Source organism: Amblyomma mixtum, chromosome 2, assembly GCF_055824585.1.
Source record: "Amblyomma mixtum isolate Tamu chromosome 2, ASM5582458v1, whole genome shotgun sequence".
Taxonomy (NCBI): domain Eukaryota; kingdom Metazoa; phylum Arthropoda; class Arachnida; order Ixodida; family Ixodidae; genus Amblyomma; species Amblyomma mixtum.
The window spans coordinates 51,800,614-51,814,189 of record NC_143013.1 but is presented as its reverse complement, the minus strand read 5'-3'; the positions used below and the strand labels follow the sequence as shown (position 1 = coordinate 51,814,189).

Here is a 13,576-nt window from a genome sequence, read left to right as displayed (position 1 = left end):
ATAATATGCATCATCTTGCCCAAATTGACGTTCTTTTAAACCCGTGGGTACAGTTTACTGGTACCCGCAATGACAACAAATGCTGATTTTTAAGCTTCAATTATTGTATCATGGTCATTTCAATATCATCAACAAGCCTTCTATGATGATGATGATTGTGAAATGACCATGGTACAACAGTTGAAGCTGAAAGTATGCAGTGCTGCCTTAAAAATGTCCTAAGAAGTCATTTATTACCTACAGTATGTAGTATGCAATCAAACCGAGTGAAAAGCTAGAAATTAAGCATCAAGGCAGACCAAAACAGAACAGAGCCCAACAGTCAAGCCCACCTGTAGTATGTTGGCCAGAATCTTGCTGTTGTACTTCTGGGCCTCGTCCATCGATTCGCGCAGGATTTGCTTCCACTTGTCCAGAGGGTGCAGGCTCTCAATGCCTGCATATCACACGAGTCTCGCGTCACCTGGAGGTCTTCCACTGCACTTCACGCGTGAGCTTTTCCTTCACAGAGGACTGCCAGCCAAAGGCCAGAACCTCAAAGTGACGTCAATGATGGGGGTAAGAATGCCTGAATTGCCTTCCACCTCAGTGGCAACATTTCAAGGGAAGCACAGAATTCCACCAACATAATATTCCATCAGAGTCTGTTCCACACACTGCACGATGGAATTCTCATGAACAATATGCTCTCTCAATCCCAAATCTCGCACAGGAACAAGACTTTCGGGGTTACAACTGCCTACGCCATGACAGCCGCCATGCTCAGTAAAAGTCGGAGAAGTATGGATGCTTGCACTAAAAAGTGACATAAGATTGAAGCTGATGCCGCACTGCACTGGAAGGCACATGGGTGACCCACTCTACTTCGCTTCTCTCTTAGCGTGTAATGCTGTGGAATCTGCCCACTTAGTGCATGTGTTTAAAACATGACAAAGTACAAAACTAAATGTTAGTCACTGCATGTGTTCACACCAATGAAATGCAATCCTAGCCGCTGCATCTATTCACATCAAGTGCAATAAGCATATGCAGTGACTAGCATTTCGTTTCGCACCTTACCATGTTTTCGATTAACTATTCATCCAGACCTCTAAAATTAGGTGTGATATGCGGAGGAGTCACATATTTAGGCATGCGCATTTAATTGCAAAGATTCCAAAGTATCACACGCTGAGAAGTCAATGCAGTATGTAACTACTCCAGTGAATTTAGATATCAAATACGGTTTGGTTTGGTTTATGGTTTAACGTCTCAAAGCGACTAAGGCTATGAGAGACGCCGTAGTGGAGGGCTCCGGAAATTTCGACCACCTGGGGTTCTTTAACGTGCACTGACATCGCACAGTACACGGGCCTCAAGAATTTCTCCTCCAAAGAAATTCTAGCCGCCGCGGCCGGGATCGAACCCGCATCTTTTGGGTCAGCAGCCGAGCACCATAACCGCTGAGCCACCGCAGCGGCAGATATCAAATACAGAAGAATCATGTTACCAAAGTTACCATGTGTTGAAGCCTACCACCAAACTAATCTCTTGGACGACGCTATACTTGAAGTAACACTTTTCAATAGGCCAGCTGGCACTGTGCTAGAGTCCAAAATGGTAGTACAAATGAGACAGGCTCACAGAAGAAGAAACAGCAAGGCTCTACACCACTCAAGCAACCATTTTGTATTCAGGCAACATGCTTGCTGCGGGGAACATCGGCTGCACTTAAGTTCTCACACCTCACTTGCGCTTGGTAATGCAAACAAATGTTGCCCTGAAGACAAGAGGAGCACCAGGAAACAATAGCCTAGTGCACGTAAGCTACTGGTCAGACAGTAAAGGAATGAGGACAGGAACACATTTCAAGGTGCAGGATACGCCCCTTATGCCACATATCCTTCCAACGGCCATGGTCACAAAATGGTCCTGCTTACACCCATTTGTTTTATACCACTGAAACTGATTCACTAGTATAACAGGTGACTGCACCAGGGACAAGGACTCAAAAAACGAAACTTTAAACTAGCTATGACTGAGACAAAGCATTTGGTGAGAGTTGTCACTGGTTGCTCTGGAAAACTTCAAAAATTCTGCAAGTTAGCTAAATCACCAAACATTTTAACAAAAAACTTGTACCCTGACTTGTTGGCACTCCTTGTTCTGCCCACAAAAGAGGATTAGTGTGAGAAAAGACACGTTAGACTCCTCCATTGTACTTTTTTTGAAAAAAAGAAAAGGTTCAATGCCCTCTAAAAAAAATCTAAAATTCTTTAACAAGAAATTTTAAAGTTCAAATTTTTATTTGATGATTTTTTTACCTTTCCATTAAATTTAAATCTAGATTTAAATCAAAAGTTGAATTTAAGCTGAAACTTAATTAAAAATAAAAAGAATTTGTAAATATGATTATGAATTAATTTGAAATTTGCCAGACAGCCAGACCACTCAAGTATTACGGATTCGGCTTCAGCGATGATTCAGGGAGGTTCCCAATAACGGCTCTTGCCGTAAACACCATGGCAGGGTATATGACTGCTTGCTCACACTGTGGCGGACGATAGCTCTGGTCGCCATGCGAGGGCGTGTCGAGGGGCTTGACCCGGTGCGACAGGTAGAACAGCCACAGGTCCCACTGAGGGTCACTGCACCCATCGTAGCGCAGGAGAAGACGACCCCCCACGTTCTTGAGGACCTGCACAACACGGCAGCCAGAGACAAAAAAAAAAGTTAAGCCGCAGACAACTGCAACAGAGGATGCGTCAAAAATGCAAACACTGTCTTTGACATTTTCCAGAGCAAAGATACAAACACTATCTGACCTTTTCCAGAGCCATCAAAGATGCAAACACTTTCTGACATTTTCCAGAGCAATCACAAAGTGCCATATTTACCCACAAAATGGACTCACCCATGCAATGAATGCATTTATTATTTTGTCAGGAGAAAAATATGAAATTTTGCTATTACATACCAACACACAATAAGAACAAATGAAATTTACATGAAATTTTCTTTATATATATAAAAGTACATTTACAATGCAAATACTGAACATACTGCTATATTTCACTCAAGCTAAACTGCACATCTGAAAACTCAGACTTGGTGAAGTCCACCTCAGAACTGCAAAGCACCAAGCCGCTCAACAATAAGCACAATCTCAGCCTCTGCAAAGTCACGGGGAGACCTTGGCAAACTCACCACCCCCACAGAGAGGACAAGATGAGACTTACAGAAGCAGCCCACCCATTCAGCGGGTTCTCTTCCTCGAGCACCAGCAGCTTCATGCCTGGCTGGATCTGGTCAATGGGCGCTGAACCTTTCTGCATGCACATACACACAAGCCACACATCATGGCACAGTCCTGTTTACATATATTTTTAGTGTCAGCTATTATAGCCCCATCTTCCTCCACCTTGAAACTGCCACCAATTGAATCCCATCCATAAAGTGTACAAAACCGTAAAGATTAAGCCAGCAGCATACGCATAATTCAGTCACTAAATAGAACTTTCTTTGTACTTCTGTATGTGAAGCATGCAAAAGAATTCGTGGATTATATTACTTCTTTTTATTTTTGAGACATAAAGTGGATAGCTCATAAGAGAATATAACAACCTTTTCTTTGCTGCATACATGGGAGAGGCCTTTGCCCTGCAGTGGGCGCAGTCAGGCTGATGATGATGATGATATGTACAAACTGACAAATGAATTCCACGAATAAAGAAATTTTTTTTTTTTCCACACAGTTTCAACAGTGTGGACCACAGAAGCTCACACCTCCTGGTCTATGAATCCTTAACTCATGTGACAAAGCATGCAGCGATGTTCCTAGTGCATATACATTTGGCCAGCTGGCACCCACCATCTCAAGCACATAGGCTGGCACTGTGACAGCACTCTTCAGTTCGTCGGACAGCAGCTTCTCCCAGTCCAGGTGCTTCTCCAAGATGGCTGCCGGGGACAGAGAGAAATCCAGGGGGAACAGTTCGAGGCAAGCCAGTTCAACATTCACTTTCTCTACAGGAAAAGGATCATACTGAGCTACACACCACAGCATTACAGTTAGGCCTGAGCTGCTCTCGCCCTTCCTTGCATAGCCACATATTGGCACTGACTACTCCCCACAATCATTCCTTCGACTACAGAGCCTTTCAAGAGTTTTCTGCAAAATATGGACATGATGTGGATGAAACAAGACAAAAACGCGTTCTTCTTGATCCAATTTTCGCAGTGCAAGACTTCAAGAACAGCAGTTAAGCTCATTAAGCCGAGACTTTGCTTGTTGTTCACATGCCGTATTTACCCAAATGTATCGCAACCACGATTGTAACACGAGGGTTGCTTTTGACGATGCAGCAGAGGGAAATAGTTGCTCAATAATAATGATTTTATTATGCAACAGGCAACTTTTCACTTTCATTAACCCTTTCAGGCACTTTGTACACAAATGTGTACACAGCAGACTCACAGCATTTTCTGAGAGTATGCTGCACCTAGCAGTGATTTTATTGTTTTGGTCAAATTGAGCATCCTTCTTGTTACAAAAAAAAGTAGGTTTTTTGGGCCACGTAGTGAACGCAGTAAATAATAGTTCACAAAGCAGTGGGCTGGTTTGTACATTGTCCGTCATTTTCATGCAGACAGATTTTGCCACCAATGATCACACAGATTGTTTTTGCTTAGTGTCGGGCATAATATGCATCTTCGAAAAACAAAAGTGACACCACAATCCCTCAGGTGCTTACTTACCAAATCTGGGCATTTCGATGTCACTTTTTGTTACAAACCTGAAGCCTTTGTATGGAATTTAGCACATTTTTATAAAAACTTACCCGCTGGACTTTTCTCTGGACAACTAACAAATTCCCTTTTTTTTGAGGCCTTAAAGGTGCACTGAAGAGGAATCTGAGCTCATATTTTTACCGCTGGAACTTGATCTACACATTCCGAGCGTTCTCGGAAACTTCGAATTATTGCCCTGTGAGGACGATTTCCCTAATTTAAATCAGATTAACATCCGGCTCCTGCCTTTTTGTTTTTTAATTCCCCGCAAACAGTAGGAGGAGTCGACCAAACTTTCACCCAGTCCCATGGCGGCTTGCTGCTCTGCCATTGGCAGAGTGATACGTAGTGATGGGCGAAAGCAAAGAGTTCATGCGTATTTTTATTTCTGTGGGCCTAATTTGCAGCTTTGTGGTCTCTGACTACACCTATTTATTCATGGAAACCTAAAAGAAACAAAATAAAAGTGAAAGCAAAGTCGTCACGCAACTGCTTGAAAGACACTCCATGCATTGGTCGACTCCTCCCATCGTATGCGGGTAATTAAAAAAAAAAAAATGGGAGCCCAACGTTAATCCGATTTAAGTAGGAAATTCGGCCGCACAGGGCAATAATTCGAAGTTTCCAAGAACACTCGGAACGTGTATATCAAGTTCCAGCTCTAAAAATACGAGTTCAGATTCCTCTTCAGTGCACCTTTAATGTAACGTTTAGGTGGAAAATTGTTTTCAATCAAAACAAAAAATGGCGCCTGAAAGGGTTATTAGCAAAAAAAAATTAAAAGAAAGCATAGCAACGTTTTAATGCAGAATGCGAGTAAAATGACAGAAACACAGCTGTGAATGTGCGCCCTTCACCTGGGGGTGGCTTGAGGGGCTTGTGGTTCCGGGCACACCAGCCGAGCGGGTGCACCTCATTGGTGCCCACATCACACCAGAAGTCAGCCGAGCGGTCAGCTCCATATCCGAGGTAGCGCAAGGACAGCAGTGGTCCACACGTGGTCACCACCGAGGCCAGCCAATAGACATTCCCCCCACTGCCATTACTGGTGCCGCCATCGGCCGAGCTCAGGGGTACCTCCAGCTTCATCCCAGGGCGAAGGCCACTCTCCAGACTGTGCTCCACCTGGATGCGGAAGGTCCACACATGCATTTTGGTTGGTTTGTTGGGGTTTAACGTCCCAAAGCAACTCGGGCTATGAGGGACGCCGTAGTGAAGGGCTCCGGAAATTTCGACCACCTGGGGTTCTTTAACGCGCACTGACATCGCACAGCACATGGGCCTCTAGAATTTCGCCTCAATCGAAATTCAGCCGCTGCAGCTGGGATCGAACCCACGTTTTTCAGGTCAGCAGCCGAGTGCCGTAACCACTGAGCCACCGCGGCGGGGAAGGTCCACATACATTTATAAATGATGTTACTAACTCTGCCCTTCACTTCCCCACCTCGCCCAGCCTGCAGGTGCTGGAGCTGGAAATACTGACATGGGTTCCGTATATGTGTCAACGGATACTGTTCCATCAGCTCCATGTTTAAACAGCTAAAAAGTGAGGTTGCTTCACCACAGAAAATGCAAAGTACAGTAAAAATGCCACGGCCACTGAGCCACCCTGGCAGGTGGTCCCGTCTAGGGTTGCGCGTTTTAATGCGGGGGGGGGGAGGTCTCAAACTCATCTCGCCAAGTGGGCTGCATTGGCAAACTTCTTTCTCCCACGGGCTAATGTACGGAAAGGAAGGAAAGAGGGAAGAGCAGAGTGCTTTGCGTGCCCGTTGTGACCACAACTCATCTGTCACCTCGAAACCTCAAATGCAGTTAAAGGTAAACAGTGACTCCTGACTGCAGATAGCGAAAAATTATAGCAGGTTACTGCCACTCATTATATAGGGCGCTTCACCTAAGACTTTGCACAATCTTAAAAAATAGGTTTTTGAGTTAGAACACTTTTGTGGCATAGCAATGTGAGTGTTGTAGCACATCAGAACACAACTAACTAGCAGGCTGTCTAACTAATATTGAATAGTTAACTCTTTAACTATTACTGTTAGGCTCCTTAGTTAATGAGAGGCGTGTAGCCCAGTGTAAATAATATCCATATCACTTTTTACAGTTTCAAAAACCTGGTTACCCTCAGCGCTGCGGCCCTACAAATTTTGGCTATTTCGATGAGTTACATGCACTGGGTTGCTTTGCTTGCAAGCTTCTCGAAAGCGCATGAATTTTGGAGTGATGCAGCCAAAATTTGTCGAGCCACAGCGTCAAGGGTAACCGCGTTTTCGAAATTTTAAAAACTGATATGGATATTACTTACGGTGGGCTATACACCTCTCAATAATTAAGAGCCTAACAGTAATAGTTGAAAAGTTAACTATTCAATATTGGTTAAACAGCCTGCTATTTAGCACGTCTTAGTTGTAATGTGATGTACTGCACCGCTGACAATACTGTGCCAAAAAAGTGCTCTTCTAACTCAAAAAGCCCATCTCTTAAAAACATGTGAAGTATTAGGTGAAACACCTTGTATGTATTATATACTTCCGACAAAATTGCTAAGGCTTGCCAGTAGCCAAGATAATTATCATAACTACTCCAATATCAGTGTTTCTATCAATACAACCACCAGAGATGTAACAAGCATAAAAAATTAGGATTATGTGGCATGGAAAATTTCTTCAAGCCATACTGCTACACGAGAAACCAGTACACATCTCAGTTCTTTATATGCATGCAGGGCTCGTGGCCTTGTGGGCCAAAAAATACTAAAGTGGCCATATATTTCGCCATAACTTGGTATCAGGCAACTATCACCAAGTGAGCTAGCATCACATTCAAGCAGTATCTAACACTGCATTATAGTGAACCAATACTAGACATCACAATACAGCCCCGATCTCAAAATAGTTTTGTACTTTTACTTCATATGGGCATCGTCGTGACAGCTATGATGGATGGAATTAAACGTAGGTGTGCACTCACTCTAAAAACAAAAGCATTTAGGGACTCAAGCAATTAATGCCATGACATCCATCAGCACAGGTATCACATGACATCCACACATGGCAAACAATACTGCACACTCACGTGAGCGAAGGCTGTGGCCGGCACGGACTCGCTCTGTGTGCTCTCCAGGTAGTCATCCCAGTTGAACTCCGGCTCCCCGTCTTCTTCTGCGCAGGGCGATAGCAACCTTAAGACCATCAGTGCAACACAAGCAGTGCAAGAATGCAAGGACGACAGGGAACAACAAAGCAGATGAAACTAACTTTGCATCACTGCTCTTCTGCTGTTTTGCACCTGTGATGTAGAAAACCAACTAGCCCAAGTAGGTAGCTCGACACCGAGTAAAAACTGCAGTGACCAGTGCACTATTTACAGTACTAACCACCACGTTTACTTCGGTGAACATTCCACACAATACTATTTAGAGCACTAACCACCACGTTTACTTCAGTGAACATTCCACACAATACCCTGTTTATTCATGTAACTATAAATGGATAGTATTATAGGTCTACAGGCTCATGGGTGAAACTGGCCTTTCGATACGGGGTGATCACACTTCTATACAGAGATGTATGGACAATGTAAAGCCCTCACCTGAGGGCCCTCGAGGTATTTGTAATAAATAAATAAATAAATAATAATGGTTGTACAACCACTACTTCAAGGCTTTGCACTTGATTATTTACGCTTGAGAACTGTATTATCACAATGTGCAAATGCAGCTACTATACTTGGTGGTTCATCAGATGAAAACAGCATTGGTCAAATGTTTAGGGGAAGCCCCCAGGGTGGAGTAGATTTGTAATAAGGGAGGAATTACTCATTGACATCCACCCGAGCGCAGCCATAAGGTTACAAAGGAAAGCTGAACAGCTTTCTCAGAAACTTCGCAGAAACTTCTCAGAAACAAAAAATTCATCCTGGTCCGGGGTTCGAACCCGGGACCACCGCTTCACCGAAGCAGTCGCTCTACCAATTGAGCTAACCCGGATGGTAAGCTTATGGTAGGACGAGAGTGAATACCACAGAACAGAAAATACCACAGGAACAGAAATATAGCTGGAGGTGGCAGAAAACCAGGAGCAGTAGTGAGGCCAGGAAATTACAGATTGGCCACGGCTGACAAGGCCCAATTGATCACAGACTGTCTTCCCTGCAATAACCTATAGTCCATCTAGCAAGCTGACTCTTAATCAAGCAATCAGAAGCACAGAAACCCAGAAGCAGCTGGCCTCAACCAACACCTTTGCAAACAGAGTGGGGAGGGTACAATTGGTGTGAATTCTCTCAACAAGAGGACAGTGAAACTCCGTCAATCAGCCAGCGAATTCTCCAAATTGGCACTGGAAACACCTACTGAAACTCAGCCACGTGGAGAACAGCACTGATCCACTTTTCTCTTCTCTGATGATGTGATCAGTCAAGTTCATCATCACAAAGTGGAGGTGCTTCAATGGACATCAGTGGCCAACAGTTATTGCAACCCAGTAAACTTAGTGGGTCAATAACAACCACTGTAGTGAATGACTTTAATTGAAGCGCTGTGCCATAAAGCAAGCAGACTGATTTTTCTTTGTCTCCTTGTACAACAAAACAAATAATACCCATCACTTTTTGAAGGATGGATCATTCAAATAATGTTTTGAGACAGCGGACAGGTATACATCACCACAGTCATACAAATGTAAGGAGCCCAAACCTCATTGTTGCTTCAAAGCCGTTCTGTGAGCATATGACATGTCCTGTAACATGTTGCTAAGCAACATCCTAGCTTAGAGTGTGGCTTTACAGCACCATCAGAGAGACAAATCAGAAAACGACCAGGTAAAAAGGGCATTTTACAGCAAAAAACAAAAAATGCACATATGGCGCTGTTGGCAGCCAAACCCAAGCACACTGACTGAAATGTGATTGATTGGGTATTGTTTCAGTCAAGACAGAACACAGACCCACTACATGCTGAAGTGGCGAACACCTCCGTAAACAATTCATACAGCAGCAGGTTCACCGGTGTTATGACCAACTCGTGCTACTATCGCAGCTGGGCTCATGATGATGATGCTGTTGATGATGGTGGTGGGGACAATGATGAAAGCACATGTGTGTTTGTTCAAATCTGCTGCCATTAACAACCATGCCTTTAAATCGAGACTTGTGTTGAACAATTTACCAACCTTCAGCCATGGATCCCGTTTACAACATTTTTACACAAAAAAATGATAAAAGGATCGTAAAACAAAGCAGAACAGGGAGGTACTAGCAGGCATGTTAGAGGCATTGTCTGCTATGTCTTCACTCATGATACGAACCAGCTTGAAAGTGCACGGCCCTTAATACTCAGTGAAGCAAAGGCACCTCAACCAATCTCTCCTCCATTCAGCCAGAAAGCCATGAGTGCATTGCTAATATGATTGCGGTGATGCCACCCATAGGTGCCGACTACAGGGGGGGGCTAGAGGACTCAAGCCCCTCTCCCCAAAATTTTTTCCGGGGAGCTGTGAGAATGAGCAATGGGGTCTGAGGTCAGCACGTATTCTTTTGTATGAGTTTGGAAAAACTGACTAAAAAAACTACTCTAGCCTAAAGGTTCGAAGAACAGCACAGCCTTAGGCACAGCTTTAAACTTCCGTAGGTACACAGATCTGTATCCCACCAACAAGGGAGTTGTAGATCCAGTTCACCATCAAGGGACCCAACAGGCAACAAACAGAACGCCTCCTTTTGTAATGAGTTTAATATCTGAATTGTTAGCTTGCTGTGGACATGTTTGCCCAGTGTTTTCTCTCATTTCGACTAAGGACATTATGAGTGTCAACCAAGAGTTTATGCATTTTTCAGTTTCTTTTGTTCATTTATTTATTTAATATCTTAAGAACCATGGGGTCATTCTTTTCAGAATGTTTGCTGCACTCCAGACGACAAAAAAAAATCATGTTTGCAAATGCGGCCGCCCCGCCTGTGTATATATCTCTTGCCAAGGAGCATGTGTAAGGGGTGAGAGGAAGGGAAAGAGAGGAATGAATGAAAAAGAAAGAGGGTGCTAATTGGGCCCCAGATTGAACACTCAGTGCTTACGATGCCATCAGTCACTTCTGACAGCACTTCTTACATATTGAAAAACAGCACGAGAAACTGACACTCGACCGGTTTCCTCGCATAGGTGAACCAGTGAGTAATTTAAGTGAAGGAGTGAATGAGAGGTGCTGTAGGTGTGTACTCACCAGTGGCTCCTGTGAGGCTGGGCCTCTTCTGGGGGCTGCCCATCTCCTTCTTGGGAGAGCCGGGCACCTTGCCACTCATTGCTGCCGGCCCTGCACAAGTGGACCCCACATATACCACAAGTTGCACATATATATCACCACGCCCAACCTGCCTGCTTATTCAAGGAATCGTGCATAAGAGCCCTCTTGCAAGAGCATATTGCAATGAGGGCATGTGCATTTGCATGCATAACAAAGGTGCATTTCAAAGGCTTGCAGGCACATTTACCAGGCGAAAATCGTAACTGGTCAAAGTGGTTTAAGGAACAATTTCCCAGTTGATTCCAGTTGTTTCCAGTTGGCTCCCAGCTGAATTCCAGTTGCATCCAACTGGTATCCAACTGGAATCAACTGGGAAATTGTTCCTTAAACCAGTTAGACCAGTTGCGATTTTCACCTAAATATTGCACAGACAATTATGGTTTGTCCCGACTAGTAAGGATCTCACCTGCTAAGCATAAGGAAAGAGGAAGGGGAAATAAAAGAAAAAGGGGAGCAGGCAATGAAGGCAAAACTTTGAAGTGAGAATTACTAGTAGATGAAGTCTCATCTAAAAAGTTTGTACGCACTGGAACAGAGAAATTTTTTCTCTGGCACCACTGAACTGCTTTTGGCAAAATTTGTTGCACTGAGAAAAGCAAGTTGAAGCTGAGGAAATGTTCAGATCACATTTTTGATTCAGGCCATCAATTTCAATTAATAAAATCACAATTAAAAATCTCAGTAATCGAAACATATGGAACGGTTTAAAGTTTCATTTTTACAAATCTGCAGTGGCATAAAAACACTTCATCACAAGTTAAAAGCTATTTAAAGCAGAATGTTTTACTTCTTACTTATAATCATCTAAAGATGCAGAATTTAAATTTCTTTTCTTTTCAGAGGGCTACATACTAACCAACAGATATATTACACAAGTTTTAAAAGTATGAAATAACAGCAGAAAATAGAAAATTTTAAATTTCAATTTCTCCCAGCTGCTCAGTTCTGTTCAGTTTAAAGAACTTCATAGTCTTTGTTAAAGGGCTGCAGAACTGCTAAAAACAAATTTAGATAAAAATACTTTGGGCCTCAACCAGAAAGAAGCAAAATTACATCCAAATCTGTGTATACTGCGGCATAATGCATTTCCGCGACTTCAAGTTTAAAGATAACAGTAACAGGAGCTCGTCCCAATGGAGGCGAAACGCAAAGCCACCCGCATGTTTAAACGCTGTGCGCACGTTCAAGAACCAGTCAAATTAATCCGGAGCCCATATCACTACGACGACTTCTCTCCTCTTGCGGCGCGGTTTATTTTGTTCGGCCGATCGCGAGTAAAAGGTTACTGTTCAGACTGGACGTTAACCATATATATTAAATGATATGTGATTTTAAGGTGCCAAACTCCTGGCACCGGTATATGTTTTTTGTGCAGCAGATTCATTGACCATGTTAAACTTCAGAGAGTCGAAACGACCACACTACTCCACGCCATTACTGTCACCGTCATAAGCAAACAAAAACCGAAACAACGCAAAAAGAAAACGAAAGATTCTACTGAGCCGGAGATTCGATCCCGACCGTGGCGGCCGCGTTTCGATGGAGGCGAAACACAAAGGCGCCCGTACGTGTTCCGTGTGCAGTGCGCAGCTATGCGATGTCAGTGCACGTTAAACATCCCAAGGTAGAGCCCTCCACTACGGCACTTCTTTCTCTCTCTCTCTTCTTTCATTCCCACCGTCCTTTCCTTACCTTACGGCGCTGTTCGGGTGTCCACCGAGATGAGACAATTACTGCGCTTTCCTCAAAAACCAATTTTCAATTTGGAACACGAATTGAACGATCGTCACCCACCTTCCTTGCCTGCAATTGCAGAGAATATAAATTCATATGAGCGTTATCGTTGAAGAGCGGAGTAGAGCGCATTTACCTCGTTTGAGGTTGTTTTTTTTTTTTTTTTGCACACTGCACAAAAGCAGCGTCGTACGCCAGCAAAGGCGATGCAATCGGTGCGTCTCGGACAGAAAATACACGTATGAGCCTTAAAATTCGACGCCTCTGGTTCGCGAATGTTCACATCAATGTCATGAACACGCCTTAATTACCAGACACACGCATATGCGAATAATATTTTCATAAGTAGCGCTTGCGCAATCGCGACTCGATCACGCATGCCAGAGGCGCTGCGCATGATGATCTTTTCCGAGTCGTCGAAAAAACGAGCAAAAAAAAAAATCAGGCACACAAAAAGAAAACCCGTCCGCTTCAGGATCACATTCGCGAGATTCGTCAAAGTTGGCTGCAATCCATTGTACGAAATTTACAGCGCAAAAGATGAAGAGCTCGCGTCCGCATTTGTTATTTGTTCGTGCTTATCACTGTAATTTTCGCAAGCAGCGTCAACAATAAATAGCAAACACGGATGCAAAAGGATCTGTTCCGCAAATATAAGCAGAGATCGCTCGCCAAGTGGCCCCGCTGTGTTCGGAAGGCATTGGAGACAACGCAAAAATCTATTGTTCCGTACTTCACTGGCTCACCCGATTATTTGCGCATCACGACGC

General features: G+C 43.8%; 1 protein-coding gene across 3 annotated transcripts in view; it reads right to left on the bottom strand.

Moving 5' to 3' along the window:
- Window positions 1–13,576, bottom strand: part of LOC149359331 (scm-like with four MBT domains protein 2) — a 41,951-nt gene that overhangs the window by 27,873 nt on the left and 502 nt on the right. For 2 of the 3 annotated variants that reach the window (XM_089571585.1, XM_089571586.1), the window contains exons 2-8: window positions 10,992–11,081; window positions 7,849–7,934; window positions 5,628–5,895; window positions 3,851–3,939; window positions 3,219–3,308; window positions 2,530–2,677; window positions 333–436 (exon numbers count right to left, since the gene is read on the bottom strand). In XM_089571585.1, the coding sequence (XP_089427711.1) occupies window positions 333–436; window positions 2,530–2,677; window positions 3,219–3,308; window positions 3,851–3,939; window positions 5,628–5,895; window positions 7,849–7,934; window positions 10,992–11,070 (864 nt within the window). In that variant the 5' untranslated portion in view covers window positions 11,071–11,081. Of the gene's footprint in view, window positions 1–332; window positions 437–2,529; window positions 2,678–3,218; window positions 3,309–3,850; window positions 3,940–5,627; window positions 5,896–7,848; window positions 7,935–10,991; window positions 11,082–12,764; window positions 12,787–13,576 lie in introns of those variants that run through there. The other variant, XM_089571587.1, reaches the window with a different exon arrangement.